Source organism: Neopelma chrysocephalum, unplaced genomic scaffold (assembly GCF_003984885.1).
Source record: "Neopelma chrysocephalum unplaced genomic scaffold, ASM398488v2 Primary Assembly neopelma1_92, whole genome shotgun sequence".
Classification (NCBI taxonomy): domain Eukaryota; kingdom Metazoa; phylum Chordata; class Aves; order Passeriformes; family Pipridae; genus Neopelma; species Neopelma chrysocephalum.
In genome coordinates, this window is record NW_020897754.1 from 1,159,922 (window position 1) to 1,184,834 (window position 24,913).

General features: G+C 39.9%; 3 protein-coding genes across 6 annotated transcripts in view; 1 reads left to right on the plus strand and 2 right to left on the minus strand.

Moving 5' to 3' along the window:
• Positions 1–1,804: 1,804 nt before the first annotated feature.
• Positions 1,805–3,958, minus strand: ETFRF1 (electron transfer flavoprotein regulatory factor 1). Of its 3 annotated transcripts, none has more exons than XM_027693628.1 (3): positions 3,860–3,958; positions 2,373–2,478; positions 1,805–2,271 (listed from the first exon to the last, which is right to left on the minus strand). In XM_027693628.1, the coding sequence occupies exons 2-3, from the start codon at positions 2,415–2,417 to the stop codon at positions 2,056–2,058; spliced, it is 261 nt and encodes an 86-aa protein (XP_027549429.1). In that variant the 5' UTR covers positions 2,418–2,478; positions 3,860–3,958; the 3' UTR covers positions 1,805–2,055. The 3 variants fall into 3 exon arrangements, with proteins under 3 accessions (XP_027549429.1, XP_027549430.1, XP_027549431.1); XM_027693629.1 differs by having other exon boundaries at positions 2,373–2,479; positions 3,811–3,921; XM_027693630.1 differs by lacking the exon at positions 3,860–3,958 and adding an exon at positions 2,673–2,779.
• Positions 3,959–3,979: 21 nt separating this feature from the next.
• Positions 3,980–24,086, plus strand: CASC1 (cancer susceptibility 1). 2 transcript variants are annotated; one of them, XM_027693621.1, is made up of 16 exons: positions 3,980–4,020; positions 4,982–5,002; positions 7,017–7,071; positions 8,088–8,167; positions 9,324–9,425; positions 11,513–11,650; positions 12,875–13,021; positions 14,148–14,251; positions 15,333–15,612; positions 17,580–17,685; positions 20,015–20,181; positions 20,941–21,085; positions 21,881–22,095; positions 22,726–22,893; positions 23,110–23,223; positions 23,745–24,086. In XM_027693621.1, exons 1-16 carry the CDS (start codon positions 4,018–4,020, stop codon positions 24,018–24,020), a joined length of 2,121 nt encoding a protein of 706 aa, XP_027549422.1. In that variant the 5' UTR covers positions 3,980–4,017; the 3' UTR covers positions 24,021–24,086. The 2 variants fall into 2 exon arrangements, with proteins under 2 accessions (XP_027549422.1, XP_027549423.1); XM_027693622.1 differs by lacking the exons at positions 3,980–4,020; positions 4,982–5,002; positions 7,017–7,071; positions 8,088–8,167 and adding an exon at positions 8,174–8,318.
• The window catches only part of LRMP (lymphoid restricted membrane protein), a 37,150-nt gene continuing 36,267 nt past the window's right edge, over positions 24,031–24,913 (minus strand). Inside the window, exon 39 of the mRNA XM_027693620.1 lies at positions 24,031–24,718. Coding sequence (XP_027549421.1) covers positions 24,475–24,718 — 244 coding nt within the window. The 3' untranslated portion in view covers positions 24,031–24,474. The remainder of the gene's footprint in view (positions 24,719–24,913) is intronic.

Below are 24,913 nucleotides of genomic sequence, written 5' to 3' on the forward strand. Positions count from 1 at the left end.
AGCTTTCAAAGAAAGTTACCGACCCGAATTGTGGTCAGGATGGAAAATTACTGTGACTAAATCCAGCTCTCTTGTGGATCTGTAAGCAGCAGACCCTCGGAGCTCTCCTGGAACACACCAGCACTTCCCTCTGAGTGGGGCCTCTCAGAGCCAGTGAACTCTCCAGTTTGGAGGAGCAATAGCACTGAATTCCAGGGGAATTTTTCACAGGTGTATACTTCCCACATACCCCTTTAGGTCTGTGTGAGTGTGGATATCCTACAGCAAATGTACCGCGAATGTTGCTCTCCTAGATTCTTAAGTACTTTATTTGTAAATAAATAAAATAAGCCTGTGAGTTACTGTTGTGCTTACAGTAAATTCTGTATGAGCCTTTTGTTAAATTGTTTAAATTAAGCTATCAATTAAGTGCTGTTAAGCTTAAGTGTTAAGTTTAGGCCTAAACCATTGATCAAGTGCAGGGCTAATTCTGGCAAGGAGGGAGGTCCAGTCTGAACATTGTGAGGAGGATCTCCCTTATTCCTTTTATTCTTACCCTTTCCCATCCTCACCCTCCATATAGATAATTTTTGGTTGATTTTAGGTTTAGATTGATTAATTTTAGACTTCAGTTTCCTTTTTCTCTCTGTGCTTTAACCATCTAGTGAGTAGTAGAGTGAATTTTGCCAGTGGACTTTGTCACACTTTTATATTAAACCTGTGTCAGCGGTTCTTTCAGTGACCCTAAAATACTTATTTGTGACAGTGTGAAGACTTGCTACTGCCAACAGCTCTGCTGCAGTGATTCCTTACCTATATTTCAAAGATTATTTCTATCTCCAGCGTTGTTTAGTTGGTGGAAACACCAACCAACCCTACAATGTACAGAGCATCAGATCTGGCACAAGTCTGTGCGAGTCGAGCCAAGGCCTGCAGAGATACCCTGGAGCAAACAGCTGTGGCCAAACTTCTCTTCCTGGGGCAAAGATCAAGTTCTCCATTCCTGCTGCAGCAGTTACACAACACCAGAAATCAGCAGTAGCAGAAACTGCCTTCAGGGCCCAAGTGCTTAAACCACTGTTGTTCAAACTCACCCCTTTCCTGACCCCGAAGTCGTCCTCCTAACACAGGAAGGTGGTGCCTCTGCAAGTGAAGCAGATGAGGTTAAAAGCTTTAAGAATTGACTTTCAGAGAATCACAGAATTGTCAGGGTTGGAAACAACCTCTGGAGATCATCCAGTCCAACCTCCCTGCCAAGGAGGGGTCACCTGGAGCAGGGGACACAGGAACACGTCCAGGTGGGTTTGGGATGTCTCCAGAGAGGGAGACTCCACACCCTCCCTGGGCAGCTGTTCCAGGGCTCTTCCACCCTCAGTGCAAAGAAGTTCTTCCTCATGCTGAAGTGGAACTTCTTGTGTTTTAGTTTGTGGCCATTGCTCCTCATCCTGTCACTGGGCACCACTGAGGAGAATCTGGCACCATCCTCTGACACCCACCTCAGAGATCTTTATAAGCATTGACGAGATCCCCCTCCATCTTCTCCAGAATAAACAGGCCCATCTCCTGCAGTTTCCCCTCATAAGACACACTCCAGACCCCTAAATATCTTTGTGGCCTCCACTGGACCCTCTTCAGTAGCTCCTTGTCTTTCTTGAACTACGGAGACAGAACTGAACACAATTCTCCAAATGTGGCCTCACCAGGGCTGAGTGGAGAACTTTACTTTTGAGAAGGTGAGTGGAAATCAATCATTTAATGCAGAGGAGTTTCAGGTTAAGCTTCCAAGTAACAAGCATTAGCACTTTGAATTGACATTCAAACACTATTATGGGGTAAGAAGAGCTTCTGTTAAAGATATATTTTGAAGTGAAACAGAACAGAGCTGTGCAACCACTCCTTCCTGCAAAATCGTTTCACACCTGAAGTTTTAGTGAAAACACAACCCAATCGGCTGGTTGAGGGGAAGCTAAGTCCTAATTTGTACCTTAGAGGGGTTGGAAGGATTTACATTTCGTTTCTTTTGAGGTTACATGTCCTTTATTGTCAGTTTTCGTGATGTGTTGGTTGCATGCACAGTCACTGGTTGTCATCGCTGTAGTAGCGCTGTTTCATGGCTCGGTATTTCCTCAGGAAGTACAAAGCCTCCAGCTCCTTTATAACAAATTCACCCCGTGCAATCAGTTGCTTAATTTTCTCAGGGTCTTTCTCATCCTTGTGTTTTAGGAAAGCTGCTTTCAAACGGCTTCTAAAGTAGTCTGCTCCTTTGGGATACTCCCTTCCAAGGTACAGCAGCTTGGAGGAAAAAAAAAATGTGGTTTTAATAAACTGAGCGTGCAGTGAAAGAGGTTCATTTTCTGGTTAAGGAAAGTGCTGGTGGCATTTAAGACACTTACATTTTTGTACAGTCTCACCACTTCACCTCTTAAAGAATTGGCCATTCTCACATTTCGGTGAACTCTTTATTCTTGTCTGATTTTTTGGTTTGTTTGGTTTTTTTACCTGAGGGATAATCAGTCGGACATTAGCCTTCCCTGGGAGTCAGTAAACCCAGCCTTCTCCTCCCTAGGGCTCCTGTATCTTACTGAGCCCCCCTAGGCTCTAACTACTTATTTTCTGGTTCTAATCTGTCTCTTCCACTTCTGGCTTCCTAATTTTTGTTCCATTTAGCTGCTCTTTCTCTTCTCCTCTCTCACCTCTAACAGAAAACAAGAAACTTCCAAAGACTTTCAACCACTGTGGCACTTCGTGCTGTTCATCAGCTGCTTTCTCACATCCTCACAGTCCCTCTACCTGCTGGCCTGGCAGCTTCCCTGTGGTCTAATATATAAAAATATATTTATAATATTTTATAATTATAAATATATTTATTAATATGAAATATATTGTTAAATATATTATTAAATGTAGTAACATTAGATGTATTTATATTGAATATATATTTACATATTCTATACTATATTTAACAGTTATATTTATTATAATAGTCATAATATTTATAATAATGGTTATTTGGATTTATGTATTTTATGTATTTGTGCATTTTTATGTAGTCCATATATTTATATATTATAGATTATATATTCATATATTGTATATTCATATACATTTTGTATAGTTAATAAATCTGTACATTATATATTTACATACATATATAGGTATATATATTACACATATTCATAGATGTGTAATATATATATAATATATTTATAAAATACATATACATATATAATACATACATATATAATAAATACATATATAATACATAAATATATAAAATACATATATAGATATAATACATAAATATATAATACATACATATATATCTATACATACATATATATGAATTCCTATATATATATATGTACAAACATATATATATGAATTCCAGCAATTGCTGCATTCCTAAATTTTGCTGTTTTTAAAACTGTTGAAGTGCATTACAAATTGAAGCCAGTTCACGCTGGCACATTGTAAGCTAAAAAGAGAAATAATGTGTTCGTAACAAAATAGTTGGTTTTTATTTATGTAAACCCAGAATGGCCTGGGTTGGAGGGCACCTTAAAGGCCATCTCGTTCCAACCCCTGCCACGGGCAGGGACACCTTCCACTATCCCAGGTTGCTCAGAGCCCCATCCGAGCTGTCCTCGGACACTTCCAGGGATCCAAAAACAAATGGGGCATCCCAAACCAAACCACAAACGACGGGATTCCTGGATTCCAGCCCAGCTCCGAGGCCCGCGGGCCCCCGGATCCGGGCCGTGCCCGGGGGCCGCCGCCTCCCCTTCGCTGTGCCCGCGGTCCCGGTGCCTCCTGCCCCGCTCCCCCCGGAGCCGCTCCCGCTTCCCACCCCGATCCCGGGAAGGCCGGACCAGGGTCTCACCCGCTCCCGGACGTAGCCGTTCCCGGCCGGAGCCGCCGCCAGGCCGCGTCAGGCGGGGCCGCCCGGGCTGCGCATGAGCCGGGGGCGGAGCGGCCGGGGCAGATCCGGGGAGCGGGAGATCCAGGGAGAGGGATCCTGCTGGAATCGGGCACCGCGGGATGGTGCGGCGGGGAGGAGAAGGGAAGGGTCGGGGGGTGGGAATGAGGAACGATTAGGTGGTGGGGTGGATAAGGGTCCGGTGGTGGGGTGGGTCAGCGCTGGACCGAAGCGTTGCTCATCGTCTGAACTACATGGAAAAATATATATCTGAATATATATGAGAAAAAAAAAAAGATTTAGGACTGAAAAATACCACTTGTTTTTTTCTGCAGTCCCCAGTCCCGTGCCGCGGTTTGTTGCCCTGGATTCTCGGTGTGAAACTCGGCCGGGAGGGACGGAGGGAGCTCGGGCTTTGTTGCCACAACCGCTCCATGGTGACAAACTTCATCCCTAAACGCAGCCTGCCTGCTCCTTCTTCCCCTTTCTGTATTCCCGCGTGGGTAATTAATCGCCCTGCAGTTATGCGAATTCACGCGGCGGTGTTTGGGCGCTGCACAGGAAAGGTTAATTGGTAAAGAAAGGATTTACTGCTGGATGTTCGGCTCTCTGCAGTCTGTTTTCGTTTCCTTGTAGTTGTTTGGGGAAGTCCCCTAATTACGTTTTTCCGGGTGCGGTTCCCCAGCTGATGGCAGAAAACTCGGTGGTGGTTCTCTGACATTGCACGATGTGATTTAGCGTTATTTGCTGTCAGTCGATGAATTCAGAAAACGCTGGAAACGTATTTTACTAAACTATGTCCTACACTAAAATATGTATTTCATGTGCATTAGTTTTTTAACAGTGGGAATAAGTAAATACACTTCCTTAATCATAAGTGTAATTTAGCCTTATAAATTATGGCAGTCTGTAGACATGTGTTGGTGGCTAATTTTCTGCAATGTTGAAGTTATTGTCATTACAGTTTTTCAACAGTTAACCTCACCTAATTTTACAGAATAGTTGTATTTTCTAATTATTCTTTTATAGTTGATCCCCTGTTCTCTGGTATGCATTTTACCTCTTTTTTTTTTCCTAATCTTTTAGGGTCCAAAATCGAAGAAAAAGGTAGGTAGAAACATGCTTTAGTTCATTGTTGCATTTATTTTTTTAATATGTTGAGGGATAAGTGAATTTGAAAGAGGAAGAGGCATCTCCAGGACTGAGGGAGCTGGGGGGGCTCAACCTGGAGAAAAGGAGGCTCAGGAGGGACCTTCTCATTTGCTGCAATTCCCTGACAGGAGGTTGTAGTCAGGTGGGGGTCGGGCTCTGCTCCCAGGGAACAAGGGACAGGATGAGAGGAATTGGCCTCGGGCTGCACCAGGGAAGGTCTTCAGGTCGGGCATCAGGAGGAATTTCTTCACTGAAAGGGTGGTCAGGCCTTGGAAGGGGCTGCCCAGGGAGGTGGTGGAGTCCCCATCCCTGGAGGTGTCCAGGGAACAACTGGCCATGGCACTCAGTGCTCTGGGCTGGGTGACAAGGTGGGCATCGGGCACAGGGTGGACTCACTGATCTTGCAGGTCTTTTCCAACCTCAGTGATTCTGTGGTTCTGTGGTTTGAGCCACAGGCTGGTCACAGAATATGGTGGGTGGAGGTACAACAGGCAGAAGTCCAGGGGAAACTGGATTGTATAAATTCATCCCATGGATTATTCTTAATTCTTTAATAATGAATTTATCCACACACCCCCCCTCCCCAGCTGTGCCTCTCAGTCGTGTCAGTGCTATGTTAAGTCATAAGAATGTGAAAAGAAATGGAGTAAAAAGTGACTACAAGTAATTGAAACAACAAATTTCCCTTTTTGCTGAAAGTAATCAAAGATTTATTTGTTTGTTTGTTTAAGTGAAAAAAACCTGATTCTTCCCTGAAACCTTAATGGGTAGAATTGTGGGGTTTACTGATTCTATTTCAGGATAATTTTGCGAAGGTAACAAATGTGATAAGATGCCCTCAAACTCTGGTGGTTATATGTGTGTTGTTGGCACTAAATTATTACCATTGGTTTTGTTACAGCTTTGTGATAACCTCTGTATTCAAAGTCACCCGTATCTATATATTTACTGCCACGCAAAGTAGTGTAAAGTGAAGAGCTTTCCACGTAGTTATTTATATCTGAAATCAGAATCAAAGTATGAAATAACAGTATTTGTAACACACTTCGTGCGTGAAAAAGGATCAGGATGTATTTCCTTGGTGTATTTTTTTTCATCAATACCTTGCCTTTCAACCTGAGTTTAGGCTGCTGTCACTCTTAGGCTCCAGCATGTAGAGGAAACAATGCAGAATATCATGGTTTATTTCCTCGTGTACAAAAAAATAGCCTTATTTGCCCCACTCGTAAACACTTATGTTGGCTGGGAATTAATTTTGCAGTTTAGATCCAAATATCACATTTTTATGTGTACCATCCGTAAGAAATCTGTGAATGCTATGAATTACTGGACAAAAACCAGTGTTCTATTTTGGTTCATCTGTCACATGACAGTAGATTTTGCATGTTACTTACCTTGTCTTTTATTTTTATAAACTATATACCCAGACCTCAAAGAATTGATACACTAATTTCTGAGAAATCCAGATTTAAAATACAGTTTTTCTAGGATTAAGCCAGAGGTTGGATAGTGGGCTGTCTGGAGTTGCAGTGAGGATTTTATAACAGAAAAGAGAACCCTTGCTACTTGTCTTTTGAATTAGATGCTTCTAAATGCCAGAGTTGCCCCAAAATACATTTCCCAGTATTTCCTAAAATATTTGAAGTTATAACATCTGCTTTCTTAGCCATCTACCTTATTCAATTTCTACATTAAAAACAATGTTCTCCTGTTTGTGGCCATGTTTGGGAATGTCTAGCATAGAATAATATATTAATTGTAAGAGCATATATTGCATCATGAAAATGAGACTAAAATTGAGTTCAGAATGTTTATTGCCATTCTGGGTGTTTCATTCACTGTGCAGGGAGTCTAAAATATTAATTCAGGGATCACATTAGAAGGGCAGATTTATAGAGTTATACACCTCTCAGAATATATTAAAATAACGCTGACATTTGTTTTCTTCTAATTTACTGCAAACATTAAGCCCGGTGGCAAAAAAGCTGAAAAGAAAGAAGAGGAAGTGAAGCTGAATGAGGGAGGTACTGTGCACTTCACTTATAGGGAATGTGATGGGCAAATCATTTATTTTAAAGAAATGTACAGAAAGTAATTTCTTGAGCTACGTGTGAATTGGTATTTGTGTTTCACAAACATAGGTGAGTCCTCTCTGTTTTCTGGTGTGAGCCAAATTCTGTGTTGGTTGATGCCACATCTCACTGTCCTGTCAGAGCAATACTCCCTCCTCCAGTTATTTCTCCTGCAGTCAGGAGTTTGGGAAGAATTTACTTGCCATTAATCCATCCTGGTGGGGGCTTGGGCACGCTGTGACTGCTACTAAGTGACTACTAATCTCTAGTAGCCTTTTGTGGGTGGGAGTAGCAGCTCAGGCAGGTTTGGGAACTGCTGTTGCTCTCGCCTCAGTGCAACACTGATACCCTTGACATGATTTCCAAGTAGATGGGGACATTCAAGACTCTGTTTGGGAACCTCTGGTTTAATGTTCCAGTTTAGGCTGAAGGCTTAGAGGTTGAAATCAATTTTAATTTTCACATCCTCTCTAACTTTCTAGTCCTAATGGCAGCAAAGAGAAGCTTTGCTGGGATGGGGAATAGCTGATCATGAGGAGGATTTCAATGAACAAACAGCCAGAAGGTTGAAGTTGTAGGAAACCAGTGGTTGTAGGAAAGGAGAAGAGTAACTTGGAACTGAACCACTCAGTTTCACCACAGACTTTGGATCAAGAACCTGTGTCTACTGAAGCTGGAACAGGAGAGCACTCCTGCTGCTGTTCTGAGGGGGGAAAAAGGGCTTGTTGATCCTTGTCTTGTCTCCACTTGTATCATCACAGGCTGGTGGGGTAGTGCCATAGATAGTGTGTTTTAGTACTACGATTCAAATGAATTTGACTCATGTGGGAGAAGATTTCTGTGCAATGCTAAACATTCCTGCTGCTCATTTTATGGTTGTTTTGTCGTTACAGCTAATAACAAAATCACTTGTCTGGTTTTATTCGGCAAAATATAGTTATGCTCTTGATCTATTCCCCAATCTTCAGATGAAGCTGAACGAGAAGAAGCAGCGAGACTTGAGAAGGAGAGACTTGAACGAGAGCGCATGGCAAGGCTTGAGGCAAAAGTTAGTTTGTACTCACTGAAAAAGGCTATTCCTATTTCTAAACATGGGACGAGGTCTGTAAAACATCAGTGTGAGAATAGGAATTAAATTTCCTTCTGTACTTACTGTTGGGAACAATGTAGAGGAAATTTTCCAGCTTCCATGGATTAACATTAGTCCTAAAATCCAGCCAAGGCACTGGGAGATAAGATCCCGCAAATTGAGGAGGTACTGAGCTGGATCAGTAATGAAACATAATGCATGTAAAGTCAAAGAAAATTATGCTGATTTTTTTTCCCACTAAGCAAATGTTTAACTTAGTGTTGCTTTGATTTAGAAAAATAAATGAGATAGTCTTGCCTGGTTTTGATGCATTTAAATACATGAATTTTTGTGATATGTGATATTCCAGTTTGAATAAATGCCCCTTTTTCCCCCCCGTTCCACTATGCTTTCAATTGAATGTATTTTTTGTGTTTCCCATAGTTATATTTGGTACAGCTCTGGCAAGAAAATATTGGTATCAATTCCTTAATTGGTTACATGTTGGGGCAGATACAGTGATTTGTGTGTATATACATATATGTGTGCGTATTGGACTATGTATATTTATTATTCTGACAAGACTGGAATTCAGAACAAAAAGTGATTGGTAATATCTAAGTATTTTTCCTATTTTCAAAGAAAAAAGAGATTTACAACAAATATTTCTTTCTTTTTTTTAAAGAAAAAGTCATTCTTGCCTATGCCTTTTGTACTTCACAGATTATGTTCTTCCTCTAGGGAGAATGTGAACTTAAAATAATAGAAATTATAAGGAAAAAAATCAAATAATCTTGCACACATTTTTCCAACACATGCTTACATTTTTTAGCAGCTCTCATTAGGATGATGGTATGGAAACTGTTCGAGAGAGGTTAACAATCATATGACACACTATATTTTTCATGTGGCCCAGCTCAGCAACTAATGTGATGACAGTAACATATTGCAAACTACCAGAGTCTTCTCAAGGGAATGTTTCATTAAAAAAAGCAAGTTACCCTCATTTGGATTTGTTTAAATAATGTATCATTCAAATATCCCAAATATTTGTTTGTTTTATGTAAAAGAATTGTAAGACCTAAGCCAAATATTTAACTTTTTGAGATATATATATATATATGTATTTTAACAGTACCAAGAACAAAAGGAGTCTGAACTAGCAGAACTTAATTCACTGGAACAGAAGTTTCTGTCTGCACAGCAGTGGAAAATGGAATATAGAGAACATGAAAAGGTAACCTCTCTTGCCAAAATCCCTTGTCCTTCCTTTCCTATTTCTATAATTCATTCTGCTTTTAAACATTTCCCAAAAAAAGCTCTACCAAGGCTTAAATTTTTCAATAGATTTTGAGGCAATTGACAACATTTGCTTCAGTGGTTCCTGGATATCACAGGTCATCATTTGGAGAGAGATTGGCCAAACCTTCAGAGCTGGAAACGTGAAAATGCAACTGAGAGTCAATGTCTGCGGTTTAGGGCGGTGGTTGAATTGTCACACGATGGTGTTGTGTACCTGTAAAGTTAAATTTTAAATAGTAAAGTAGAGAAATACGGTAGTAGAACATTTCTCTTGTGTGAATCCATCTTGCAGACCCATCACTCAGTAACAATAATGTGAAATTTGGTCAGGTAAGGTTAAATAGGCTTGCGGGCAGAAGGATTTTCTCTTTGTCCTGTTTATCACTTAATCCTCGTAAAGCCTCTGCAGAACAAATTTAGAATCATAGGATAAATCATGTTAGGGAGCACTTCTGAAATTCATGTAGCTCAACCTCCTGCAGAAAGCAGGGCAAACTCTGAGGTTTTTATCAAGGTGCTCAGTTGGGTTTTGGAAATTTTAAGGTTAGACGTACCACAGTATCTTTAAGCAGCCACTTTGACAGCTTTACCACTTCTTCATTTTTCTTTATCTGCAATAACCATTTTTCTTGAAATGCAATTGGCATTTCCCTGTTGCAGCTTGTGATCATTGCCAGTTGTTGTTTGTGGATGTTTCTGAAAGTGCTTCTCGGAAGGACAAACAAGACTTTTCTGTTTTCAAAAGTAAGGGCAAAATAGAGCTATTGTTTTTAAAATAAATCTTCTAATAAAATACTGGTAGGTTATGGGAAATACTAGTGTTTTTATTAGTCTGTTGTTAACAATATTTAGGGCAAAAGAAATATATAATATCAAATACTGAATTTCCACATCGATTTCTGTACAATTTCAGTTCAGATTAACAGATATATTTACAATTTATCACAATATTTATCTTTTTTCTCAAAGAACGAGTGCTGTTATTTTTAAGGATGTGGTGCTGAAACTGAAGCTCTTTTTTAAGTGCAAAGATGTAAAAAAAAAAAGAAATCAGATATTTTAATTACTGAAGACTGATCAGTCTTTAATACAGGAGTTTCCAGGGCACTCAGTACTCACCTACTATTGCTTTCTTAGAAATCAGTGGAAATGCTTGTGGAAGTGCTTGGGAATCCAATTATACAAGTGTTTTTGCTTTAAAAGATCCATTTTACTTTGTAATGCAATCTTCTGTAACAGTGTTATTAATCTTCACAGCAAACAGGGAGGCAATGTTTCCTTAATATCCTATTATATGGATGAAAAAAATTACATTACAGGTGACAAATTGATCCCACGAGCCAATGTTAGGCTTATGTTTAGCATTAAGTGGGTTTAGTCTGTCACTATTTTTTTTCTTTCCACCACTTATAAGAATGAACAATAATTGATTTGAAAATAAAATTATTAAAAAAAACCCCCGACCCTCATCTAGGATTCCACATTTCCCCCAGAGGTTTCTGTAACAGTTCATTTGGGGCTGGTGAGGGGGAGGGAAGCTCCTTTAGAGGTAGAGAAAGGAGGAATAAATATGTTGGAGTAGAGGCTCTTAAGCAGCTTTATTGCCAGTGTAGGAATTTTCAGTTCTGTAAGCATCACCTGGCCTGAGAACCATCTGCCTCTTCCTTCTGCACTGGTTCCTTGTTTATGTTCTCAGCCATTTATTCTTTCAGCCCCTCATTTGTGGCAGGTGCTGAATTAATTGCTTTTGTAGACAAACTCTACCCGTCAGGACAGAAACCACTGATAAATAAGTATAAACAGCAGGTGTTGGGTGGGCAGAAGTATCTTAACACATTAATATCAAAGTAAACCAGTTTTTTTGCTGGCATAGGGATAAGCCAAGTGGTGTTAGAATCCCATTTAGATGCATTTAGGTGTGAGTGTGTCCCTATAATTGTCTTTCAGACCCCCCCTTTTTCCTGTGATATCAATAGTCACTTGCACCTCATGCCTGCATCCTCTTTTCCTTGTTTATTGTAGTGGGAGCATTACCTCAGCTGTGATGGAATTCCTGACCCAACTGTACCACAGGAAATCAACACTTTCATGAGCTTGTGGCGTGAAGATCAAGATGAGGATGTTCAGCTTGTGATGGAGAAGGGGGAACATGTGCTAAATGTAAGTGTTAAAATGGTGTATTTTGGTTTCAGCCCCCTCCCTCAACTGTTTTCTCTCTCTTTTTTTTTTTTTTGGTGGCTGTAACCTTCAAAACCTTGAAGTTTCCCTTCGGTTTTTACATCTTTTTTTTCATTACAGACTTTTTGTTCACCCTCAAGAAGTCGTTTGTTGACTTTAAATGTGTATTTCAGGGATTTGAGTGCAGTGTTTCTACACTGAGCTCTAGCATCCCAACATCCATCTTCCCTTCCATTTTAAACAACCTTGAGCCCAGAGCTCCTGTTATAAATAAATGCTTTAGTGGACAACAGCCTCATTGTGTAACACTCGAGCCAGTAAAATATCACATAAGAGCAGGATTTCCCAAAACTGATGTTTACCAACAGGAGTTGCCAACAGTTGATGGCTTGTGAAGCAATTTTAAGCAATTGGGGCCTGCTCTGTAAATTTAGGGTTTTATTTTCATTTCAATTTAGAATTTTAGGATTTTATTTTCATTTATGCAACTTTATAGTATGACTATGTATATAACTATATAACTTTATATGCTAACTGCTTCAGGAAGTTAAATGGGATCTTCCAGAAATTGAGGCTGAAAGTTCCATGTGTAATATGGGTTGTATTGGACTGGTTTGGTTCTGAGCTGTACTTCCTATCTAGCAATTCCTGTTAGGTAATACAATTTGCACCTTCCACATCCTGCCTTTGTCTGTGCTAGTCCTTTCCTAGAATTTCAACTGATAATTCCTCCTGGCAAGGATTTTTCTGATAATAATTACATTAAAATGTAATTTCTGTATGTCCTTCTGCTTATTTATTTATTTGGGGTTTCGTGGTTGAGATTATTGCTACAGAAAAATAATGGTTGCAAAAATAAAGTAATTTTGGATCAAAAGGCTTCATCATATGATCAGTCCAGGTCAATAAATGATCTGTGGTTGTAAGCTAAGATTTCACAGCCCACAGGTTAAGGAATGAAGGAATTGGATCAGAGGAGTGAAGGCAGACACACTTGAGCCTTGAGTTTCCAGCACTTTGATTGTCTATCTGAAAAATGCTGTCTTAGCACAATTTCTAGAGATATAACAGAAAAAGACTGTGGCTAAGATTTTTTTTTAGGTATAAAGGAAACAAATTTGCCTCATTTTTTATGACAGAACAAACACAGTACATTAAGGGTGGTGTCAAAACAGAGATCCTTTTCCCACACATAATGTCTTCCAGTTGATTGAGAAGTTGCAGCTTCTTTTAATGGACACACCACCAAATGAGACGACAGCAAAAGAAGCAGTCCAGTACCAGGAATCTATTCTGGAACTGCAGGATCTGCTTCATCAGAAGTACAATGAAGCTACACAGCACCTGCTGAAAGTAAGATTTACTGTCTTGAAGTTGTGATATGGGCAGTGCACATGTTTAAGTCTTGAACTGCCGTAGAGGTGAGTCTGTGACTTTCCAAATTGAGCACTTGAGTTTCCAAATCATGTGTGTAGCACACACCAGACTTGGAATTCTTCAAAACTCCTGAAAATCTGAACTTTACAGGTTAAATTCTGATCATTAAGTCACTAAAGATTAAATTATGGTGAGATTTGGAGGTGTTGAAAACAAGGGGGTTGCTGTATGAAATTTATTTCCTGCTTTGCCTCACTGATTTAAATTAAAACTAGTTGACTCTACAAAAAAAAAAAATTGCAGATGTGAAAAGCAGGTCATAAGGTTACCTTGTGCACATTTTTTAGCACAAGTTCATGTGACTAAAATACTTTTTAGACTAAGATCTTGGGAAGAGTGAAGATTATTTAAACAAGAAAATGAAAATGTGCTCGGGAATCAGTTTTCAGGGTTGCATGTATTGGTAGTGATCTTGCTGTTTCAAGTATATTAATCATATATATATAAAAGCATGTTTAGCAAAAGAATATTGCTAGAGGAAACAAAAACAGGAGAAAGAGTAAAGGAAATAGTGAACCAGTTGTATGTTCATAGCCAAAGCCCACTGCAAATTAAGAAATGTTAAATTCTTGATTGCCTTTACTGAGTTTAGGATTAAACTCCTAATGTAATTATTTCAGAGGTTTTTATATTGATTAAATGGTAAAATAATCTGTGCAATGACTCTGATAGGAGTCCATTGTTGCTTAGTAAGTATTTTTTTGGGAGGTTTTTTTTATTACTTGCCCTGAGGAGTATTTTTGAGGACACGTGATTAAGGGAGATAGGCAGTGCCATTGAGGGTAATAATGTAAGAACTTATATTTGGCTGACAGAATTTATGAAGTCAGAGGAAGAAAAAGAACACAGTTTAAATTTTAACAAAGAAATTTGAGTTTATAACTGTTGTGGTTTAGCATAAATACAACACAGCTGGGCTTGGTCTGGTGTATTTTCATTCTTACATGTTTTGGGTTTTTTATTTATTCAAGTGTAAATGTAAGCAAATCAAAGTGATATAAATATGAAGAAAATATTGTTTAATTGGCTTTTTTCTTTGTAGACAGCTAGTATGTATGAAGATTCTGAAACTGGAAATATGCAGGCAGTCATAAAGGATAAAAATGTTACTTTCTGTATTTGGGTCAATCTAAAGAAGAAAGTAAGGTACAGCACCCTGAAATTCTTAATTTGAAATGAGGCCCGGCCTTGTCTACCCAAGTTGAGTAAACACCAAGAACCAATTTCTCATAATCTTTTTATATATATATATATATGTATATAAAGTTGTTTCTTAAAATGCTGTTGTAGAACTAGTTACTGCCAGAACAAATTTTGAAGAAAAACAATAAAACTCATGCAGAGAATTGAAATTCCTCTGGAAGTGATGTTCCTTGCTGATGCATTAAGTATTTTCTAAGCTGTTACAGTGGCTTGCAAAGCAGTGAATGGTGCTTTGTGCTCAGTTCTCTGTTAGATAAAAGATTCTGGAGCCTGGGATGCTCCAGAGTGGGTTCTGAAGCTAAGATTTGGTTTTTTTATTAGACTGCCATTTAACTGGTGTACTTTTCAAAATGAGATTTTTTGAGCAGACTACCTATTTCCACTGCACAAATATGAGGAATAAATTACTAAAAGGACTTTACCTTGACTCAGGACCTGTTGCTGTAAGCACCTAGAAGGCTGAGTGCTGGGCAGTGTCAGACTGACCTTCAGGAAGAGCCCATTTGGGGTGGTGTTAGAGCCTTTTGTTCAGCACAGAGGTGCACTTCAAATATTCAACCAATAATTAAAAACTACATGTTGCTTTACCAGAAGATTCTTAGAACTTGTGACCAACTGATCTTATCCATAAATAAGTATTATTTGGATTATTTTGAAAGGTGCTGAGGCTGATGTAACAGAGCTGGTGGCTTCACCTATGTAGGATTTGCCCATTAAATTAGTTTTACTGGGAATGTACTGTATAGAAGAGCTGCCATCTGATTGTGCCTCATTGTCATCCTGTCAAGACGTTATTTGGCAGCTCCTGATCCCCTCAGTGCAGTGATGGCTTGGCTGGGAGGGTCTTACAGACAGCTGTCAGTACAAGTATCGTGACATTCCCCTCTGTTTCTTAGGCAGTGCAACAAATCTCAAAAGAGATTTGAGCATTTCTGAAGAAATACAAAAACAAGTGCTGCCAATCTTACTAGACACTGTTGTTTGGGGGGTTTTTTTGTTTGTTTTTTTTAATTCTTGTCCCCAGGTACAAAACTCACATGTTCAGTGATGCACAGCACGGCTTTGATGTTCCCAAGTCCCTGGTTCTGAACAGTGCTGCCGTTCGCATTTTGCACACTCGTTACGACCACGTGTCTCCGCTCTGGCTGCAGTGTCAAGGTCTGCCAGACCTGGAAGCCTTAGAGAGCAAAGAGTTAGCTGAGCATCCACAAGACAATGCAGAAGAACCAGGAGAAGAGGAAAAGAAAGCCAGAGAAGAACCCAGTGTGCCTGCTGAAGAAGAAACGTGTCCTGATGGGAGAAAGGTGGGTAAAAACCCTCAGCACAGGATAGGGATATTGTACATGGCTCTTGTTAACTTGAGGCACAGTCACAGCTTTTTACTGTCCTGGGCACGAGAGCCAAATTCTTAAATGTTTTATAGAAAAAGGCAACTTGTATTAGTGCTCTCAGATCTTCTCAAGGGAATGGAAAGATGGATGACCAAAGGCTGTCGGACAGAAGGTAGAAAGGGAGGTTTGGTGCAGTCGGCAAAGATGAGTTGGCATTTGGTTGGTGGTTTTAAGAGTAGGATCAAGCCAGAGGGAACATCAGGTGCTGTTGTAGGATCACACAATCACAGAATACGCTGAGTTGGAAGGGACCCACAGGGATCATCGAGCCCAGCCCTCAGCCCTGCACAGGACCATCCCCCAGGGTCACACCCTGTGCCTGAGAGGGTCATCCAAAAGCTTCTTGAACTTTGTCAGGCTTGGTGCTGTGGCCACTTCTCTGGGTATTTCTGTAACTCACTCACATATGTACAGATGAATGAATTCTGCTTCTGAGATAAAATCCCTGCAGAAGTCCAATTTTAGGAAAATTTGCAGCGGGCAGAATAGGATTCAGAGGTCAACAGGTGCTGGCTGTGCAAGTACTTAGCTGACCCTTTGCTGTTAGAGGGCTTTTAAAATACTATTTCTGGCTGCCTGTTCTCTTCCTTGGCATTCTTCCATGGAATATGTTGGCTTTAGGTATGATGGCTTTAGGCTGCTTGGGTTTGTATTCTTCCTCCTGGGTTTGGGTTTTTCATTTTGGGCATCATCTGCAGCCTGCAGATAAATGACCTGTGTTCTCTATCTTAAATTTTTGCAGAAATAACTGTAAAACATGAGATTTTATGCCTTCTTAGTGTGTTTAGAGCAATTTTACAGATTTCACAGAATATTCTGAGTTGGAAGGGACCCACAAGGATCATCAAGTCCACCTCTTAAGTGAGTGGCCCATACAAGGACCAACCCCCTGTTCGTGATCTTGGTTTTTCTCCTTTTCAGTCCCCAGCACCTTTGTAGTGAATCAGTGCTTGAAATCCTGCTATTCTTGGTTCCTTTTTTCTTCTTTTTTTTTGTATGACAAATCTTTTGACAGTTTTCACCCACATTTTTCAGCCTTTCTTTAACCTCCTTCATTTTATTTCTTCTCTTTTTGTTTCCCAGGTCTTTTCTCTCAATCCAGTTTTGTGAATTTTTCCTCTTCCTTCTGAAGGCTCCACTTCTCTCGCCTTCTGTCCTTGTTGAGGGAATGTGTGTTCTTCCCACTTGCTGGCAGACACACAGGAGGTGCCTGTGCTTCCATATGAGTGGCTCATACCCTGAATTGCCATATTCCTGTGGCTGTGCCTCCACAGGAGTCCACTATGATAGGGATGAATCCGTATCTGGGTTGGAAATTTGGCTGGAAATCCAGGGTAATGTGTCTCAGCATCCTCCTGTCTGGCTCTGCCTTGAGTTCCCCCACATTCCTGTGCATAAACACACAATGTGAGAAAGGGAATAAATATCATGGGCTAAAACTGCAGGTGGGGGTTCTGGAGGTGTTTCAGGAGGGCTTTGGATTCAGCCTTGGCTTACATTCTCTTTGTGCCACCCTGGTAGCTCTACAGTCAGCATAAACATAATTTTGGAGTGCCACACACTGGTAAAAAGGTGTCAAGTGCTTGTATGGTACTTGAGGAGCTCAAGAGGCAATTTGCTGTGGAAATGAAGTAATTACTTTATCTCTATTTATACATCCAGTTCCAAATCAGAGAGCACCTTTAATCAAAACTATTTTTGCGAGCTGGGTAGAAATAACTTCTCCTAAAATCTTGACCCTGAAGCAGGATTGGTGCAGATCTTGCTGGAGGAGTGGAACTGTACCCTGTATCCTTGGGCCTCCTTGAAGGAGGTGATATCCTCTTCTTTATTGTATCTGTTTCTGACTGATGGAAAAATGTCCTTTTCCTTTTATATAGGGGAGTGTTGTCTCATTGAAAGGAACCAGCAATAACATGGAGGATGTAAATGAGACAGAGGAGGAAACTGAGAAGAAATCAGAAATCTTGGACAGATCATCACAAGGTATTTGGTGTGGTTTTATGTGCAGCATCACAGAAGTACTTATGCTAAGTATTTTATATATTAGGAAGAAATTGTTTACTGTGACAGTGGTGAGGCATTGGCACAGGTTTCCCAGGGATGCCCCATCCCTGGAAGTGTTCAAGGCCAGATTGGATGGGGCTCTGAGCAACCTGGTTTAGTGGGAGGTATCCCTGCCCAGGGGGTGGAACTGGATGATCTCTAAGGTCCCTTCCAACCCAGGCCATTCTGTGATATATGGAAACATTGCAATATAGATCTCTGTGTGAATGGAGCAAAGCTTATAAACATTGATGTTTTGATAACACCTGAGGTCTGTTGACATTTCTATTAATGATTGTTAAACGCAGAGATAACAGGACAGGTAGGAAAATGGAGTTTGTCCCCACACTTATTTTCATTTATTTGTTATTTATATTTATGTTCATGTACATGTTTATTAAGATTATGTAGATATATCTATTATTATATATATATATATATGTTTATGGGTGAGACATACAATGTGTATGAATCTACCAGGCTGTCTGGTGAGATTGACTTTCTCAGAAAAAAAATGATTCAAATGCATATAATGGTAGGCATTTGAGTAGTGTGGAGTGCTACTGAGTGTTACTTAAGTGTGTGCTTAAAGCAGGATTCATGCTGATACACTTTCTTAAAACAGGGCCTAATTCTAGGCCATAAAGCAGTTTATGTGTCCCACATAAGTTGCAAATGTCTTCAGGGTTGTGGTGTCATCGTTTGATTTAATAAGTGAGTTTTCTTGTAGTACTGACTGAAATAAAACAACTGCAAACTATTAGTGTAATTTAACTCAACTTTACAGCCTGTTCGTTGTTTGAAGAAACCAAACCCCACCTCACAACGTTTTCTGCTAGCACAATCCAAGGAACCAATTGTCAGACTAGACCCTAAAGACCACCCAAGCAAGGTTTTCCAGAGAATATAAAGGATTTAGGCTTCATTTGGAGGAATTCACTGTGTTGTTTCCATAAGGCTTTGAAAATCCCTGCTTTTCAGAATAGAGTTGAAAGGATACTCAATTATCACAAAGTCAGTGAAAACAGGGAGCCGCATAAACAAGGGTTAAAAACCAGGAATGCAAAAACAGGGGAAAGAGGGAGAACTCCTGCAGTTCTCTGGTTTAACCTTATTATACCATTCTTAGGAAGTTAAATTAAACTTGGGACAATGAATAGTTTTGTTTAGAAGACACTTAAATATTTTTGTATTGTTATCTTTAAAAAGCAAGTTGAAGTGCAAACTCCCACTGTGGCTGGTAGTAAAATGGTGTTTTACCTCTTGTGAATTTTTTGCAAAAGGACATTATGGTGATGTGTGAATACAGCAGAATAAAACCTCTTCATAATGCAACTAAATCTGACATAAAAATTAACACCGTTTTCACTTGGTTTTTTTTTTTAAAGTTTAAGACCGTTTATATAGGTAGTTGTCATTTTTTTTATATGAACTCACTCTCTCAAGGCAAATTTCATAACACTTACAGGAGCTGTTTTTACAGTATTGAACACTTTTTTTCCTGATCCCTGTCAACAGTAACTTCTCTCTCCTCCTGTAGCATCCTATGTGATGTTTTATGTGGGCTTGTTTGGGTTTTTTTTTAAAGAAAATATTTCGAACCATCTTTGTCCACGGCACTGATACCTTTTAATAACATTTTCCAATTAATTAAACCTTCAATTCAAACATGTATGTAATATATAGGTAATTATGCATAGAATAATATGAATTATCTTTGCTATCTGAAAATTGTGTTTCATGGTAAATCCCTCCTGCTGTTCATAATTATCATGTCTTTCACCTTCAGCACGTGACCTTTTGGGGCTTTATTTTTAATTATTTTTAAGTATTTGTGGTGAAACGAGTGTTTTAAGGTCACTCAAAAAAATCACAGTAAAGGTGAATTTTTTTTACCTCATTTATTTTTATATCAATACAGTCTTACTAAACTTGTCCAGAATCTACTGGGAAATTCTTCTGTGGTTATTGATGAGACTTGTTTTGTCAGTAAAATCCTTATACCTGTGTAAACCATTTTGAACTGGCTGCAGATTCAGAGCAGAGAGTAATCTGTTAAAAAGCTCAGTTCCAAGACAAGGAGAGCTTTTCACTGCCCAGCTCTCTTTTTTCCCCCCACATTTCATTTATTTATTAAAAGCTCTGTGGAACACCAGCAGGTGGGGCTGAAACGCTGCAGAGTGTGAAGCACTCCAAGTGAAAAATAAACAGAGGTGGGAAAGTTCAGTGTCTCAGTTTGAGCATCATGTGGTTTGGTTATTTTTTTTAGAAGGAGATCCACTGGTGCAGGAAGAGACAAGAGACAAAGAAGAGGCAGCAGCAGCTGCAAACTTTGTTGATTTGCAGCGGTTCATGCCAGTGGGTGGTGTGTTCCACATCGATGCCCTGCAGCTCCCACCTCAGGTCATGGAAGTCAATGACTGGACCATGGTGGAGGTGAGTGAGGGAAGGGATTACACCCTTTGCAGGCCTCTTCCCTGTCATCCCTGGAAAGCTGCTCCTCAGGTGTGTCCCCACTCTACACGTCCGCGATTTCTCCAACAGAAAATTAAAGGACCAAGTTTATCAAATAATTTTCCAGTTACACTTGGCCAACTTTCAGAGCAGCTGAGGGCACCTGTGTGGTCACTGTGTGCTCAGTCAGTGGCTCATCAGCATGGCCAGCACAGATCCACGTGCTGGAAAACGCTCTTGGCCAAAGTAAAAGCAAACAGAAGTCCTTAGTTTTTCATATATGAAAGCAGGCTGGTAACAAAGTCACTGCATTTTCACTTCCAGGCTCTGCAAGATAGTTGGGAATTGTAGTAACTGTGTTCTAGTTTCCCACTGCTGGAGCCTGGTGCAGTGCTACTAACATCAGAGATTTGTCCGTGAAGCTGAAAACCTTTAATAAGCAAAATTCCCACTCAAACTAAGGAAGCGGGACTGGGGGGTAGATCAAGACTCTGGGCTCCTCATTCCCAGCCACACACACAGGTGACCTCTCCTTCCTTTGGACACCGTGTGGACAGAGCAGAATTAGACCTGCTTTTGTCTCTCAGGTGCTCTTGGTTTTTTTAGACTGTGGATCTGTTAAAACAGGACTGTACCTACTGTGTGGCACTGCCTTAAGGGACTTAAGGCAAAAAAACCCCCAACCAGGCTGCTGCATTTTCTAATAAAAATGTTCTGTGTCCTTTTCCCATCTTGCCAAAGTTAGTTGATGTTGGATTGGAGGTGTATCCATATTCTCCAGAAGAGGCTGAGGATGCCACAGAATCAATAATACAAATAACCCTCAGGCTGCCTGACAGTGTGGTGTATTTTGACAGTCCTGTGGTAGCCCGATGGGATCCTGAAGGTAAGAACTTAGAGCATAGGTTTGCTTTAAGTTTGAATAATGAAATTTATACCTGAGTTTTACTCTTGTCAATTCAGAGCCCAGAAATAATTTGGGGACTTCAGTGTTAATTGATTTGGGGACTTCAATGTTAATTTATTTGGTTTGTTTTGAGTTGTTTTTTTATTCGATTTTGCTTCTGCACCATATCTAATGATGGATTGCTTTGTTGAGGCTTTTTACTGTAGCTTTTTAATATAAATGGAAAAAAATACACAGCATTTAATGGGCAGCAGTACAACTGCCTACCACAAATCAAGTTTTGCTGAGGTAAAGTCCACATTGAGCCAAACTAGCTCCTAACTACGTGTTAATATTGTTACAATATGAAATTTATATGTTAAAAACCAACTGTGATATTCTAGTTATTAGATAAATACAATGTACCTTTGGCTTTACATTAATGAAAGAGAGTAGAACCTATTAAAGCATTTAGATGTTTAAAGTTACTCTTAAAAATGATCCTTTGGGCAGCTGTTTAACAGGTAAGAAATTACAGTTACATTAGTGTTATATTTTCTTTTCTTTTGAAATTGAGAAGCTTTCCTGTTAAAATTAGCCCAATCTTGTACTTAAAGACAATTAAAATGAGGGGAGTTTTTGCCTTAAAATAATTATCTTCATTTTGTGCCTGATATTTTAACTGTGAGAGAATATTAGTTAACCTGGGGTATCTTTACCAGTTCTTCCCCAGCACATATCACTGGCAGAAGCTTTCCATGCCCATCTTTGTATTTTTACATCCTTTTTGTACAGCCCAACAGTGGAGAACTGATGGCATCAGCAACATAAAGTATGAAGCACAAGAAAAGAGCATCACCTTTGAGATGGGTGGCTTTTATACAGTAGCACTTCTCCAGGATGCTCATCTCAACATGCCATATAAAGCATGGGAATTGCAACCTACTGGGGTGGATGAAGCACTCCTTGTAGTTACTACACATTTGGCAACAATTCAGATACAAATTAAGGTAATGTAAATAATTTTTTTAATCAAACACTGGTAGTTTAAAAATAAAAAAGCAAACCATAATTATTATAGTGCCCTTCACTAAGAATTTCAGATGTTTACACAAGACCAGTTTGAATCTCTCTCTGTGCCAGTGAAAATGAGGGAGGATCTCTTCCTTTCCAAGCACTGTCCTAGTTATTTAAATTTCAGTTATTTTCTGTGAGCTGGTCAGAAGGAAAAATATGTATGATTGCTTTGATATGGATTTTGCCTTGCTGTATTCAAGACTTCCAGCAGCTAGACTTGATACTCCTTTTTTCTCCCAGCTATATCAAGAGAAAGAAAAGCACTTCAAACAGCCTACTATTAATGCTACTTGTTCCTTCTAAAGGTTCAAGTTACAGATGATTGTCCATCTGTTCATTAATGTATAAATCATGATTTGAAAAAAAGCATGAAAAAAGTACAGGTGTGTATTTTCTGAATTCCTACGAAGTGGCTTTCTTCAGGACCTGTAAAAGAAATTCCAAGCCCAGAGTAGCAAATAATGTATGTAATTCCCAGAACAGCAAAGATATTACTGTTTAATACCTAAAGCAGTGAATGACTTCCATGCCCAGTGAGTTGTTTTCACTGCTTTGTACAACAGGGTAATCAGTGTATGTTGTCTTCAGTAGTGGTGGAGGAGAAGGATGTGCTTTCCCACATCACAGGAAAATGGATGAGTCCACTTGCCCTCAGAGCAGCTTTGAAAGGAGCTGGTGTGAACATTTTCCCAGGAGAGTATTCTCACAACTATGTCCCTGTGACCAGGAAGGTGAGTACAGGAATGAATGGTTTTTTCCACCCATTTTTCACTTGCTTTTCACCCTTTCTTGCATGAAGACCTGCAGTCCAGAATATACATGTGTGCTGCCAGCTGAGCCAGTGGGTTCTGGTTGGTTAAAGCAAGCTTTTCCTTACATTTGTATAACACAGTCAGTCCCTTTCCTGGAGATAAAAAAACAAAACACCTTGTATTTTTGCATTCCAGGCTGCCCTGGCAGAAGTTAAGGCCTGTCAACAGCTGGCTCTGGTTGCGTCTGCATTTGCTTTTGCATCGAGCAGGTGGAATGGAGCAGCAGGTCCAGAGCACGTAGTGTTCAAGGTTTGTGGATTTAGTTTAATTTCATTTACTCCCTGCTGCAAAGGGAGGCATAAGCAACTTAAGCACTGATTTGTTTCCACCTGTAAACTAAAACATGGTTAAAGCTTCTCCCAGGCAGGCGGACACTCCCAGTTGTGGCTGTAGATAGAGAACACACCATACTGTTGAAACCTTCAGCAGCTTTCCCCTTTAAGTTAAATGCACATGACACACAAATATTTAGCCTAGTATTTGGTCTCAGGAATAAAAACTAAAATAAATTATGCCTGTTGCACCTAGCTAGGCTAGGAAGTCAGGAACAGCAGTTGGAGTGCCCAAAACTTGGAGTTTAGAGGCAAACTAGATGGAAGATTTCAGTGTTAATACAGCACCTGGTACACAGGCTCTCAAGCAGAGAGCTAATATTAATATTGGTTTAGGGGGGTTGTTTCTGTATTATAGTCACAAGAATTTAGAACTTCACACCAGAATTTATCCTCTGTCAGTGGCTTTCCCTTACAGTGCATTTTTTCTTGCAATAGGTAAGGGAGCATCTTGAAGCAGATTCTGTCCAAGACAACAACTGGTCTCTTTACATGTTTAATGGTCAGAAAGCACAGAAGCTCAAAATCACTGAAACCAGTGAAGCTTTTTCAGAAGAGATAGAAGAAGATTCCGAATTTCACTCCACACTCTACCATCTGCTTAAGGATTTTGCCAGCAAAGCAGCAATGGATAAAGTGGAAGGAGCCAGCTGCCTGTTTATGGATGTTGTGTATCAGCTGCTCCTTACTACCAGGGTTTTAACATACTCTTAAATACTGTGTGTTTTCCTTCAAAACTTTATTATCAAAAGTTCTCAATAAAGTTACATTTCAAGTCTAGAACCCTGTTCTATTCAACTCATTGAAACAGCTCCAATGACTAAAATGCAAACAATTTTCTCTTAGTTCTGTTCAGGTTTACAATTTGAAAGTAGCTAACAATAAAAACAACTAAGTGGTCCTAGCCACAAGAGAATAACAAACTTATTTTGCTTGAACAGAGACCCTTTCAGCTACTTGTAAAGATGACTTTTGTCAGAATAGGGTGAAAAATATATATATATACACACACACTTTCATTTCAAGTCATGCTTTAGAGAAAGAAAAAAAAATCTCCCAAAAAATACCCACAACCCAACAAAACAAATCCAAACATGAAACCTTAAATAAACTATCTCAGCTTCTTGGAAAGTACTTGGAAGTACAACTACAGAAGTCAGAACCTTGGTTATACTGGGGGAGGCCCGTTGTGTCGGAGTCTTATGTAGGGCCACAGCAGCTGCTGTAGTGATGTCCAGGAGTCCCCAGTTCCTACAGGTGCTGCATCTGCTGGTCTGTGAAGGGACAGCCCTGTGAGGAAGCTCGTGAGTGCAGCCAGGAGCACCAGGATGGAGACAGAGACCCAGAGGGTTTTGTTGGCATTGGAAAAGGAAGCCTTGAAGTCGGACGCCCATGATGACATCAAGTTGTACCTGTGCAGGAGAGTACGGCAGAGCAGTTTTCCTTCACAGCTTGGAAGCTCTTCCCACCTCACCTCACAAAAACCCAAAATTAGATCCCACCAACATAGAGATCTTTATTGATAAAGTGACAAGGTTGGTACTGTAGGTTGTGTTCTGGGTTTAAAAATGCAGTCCTCATGAAAGCAAGTTTCAGGTGGCTCGCCC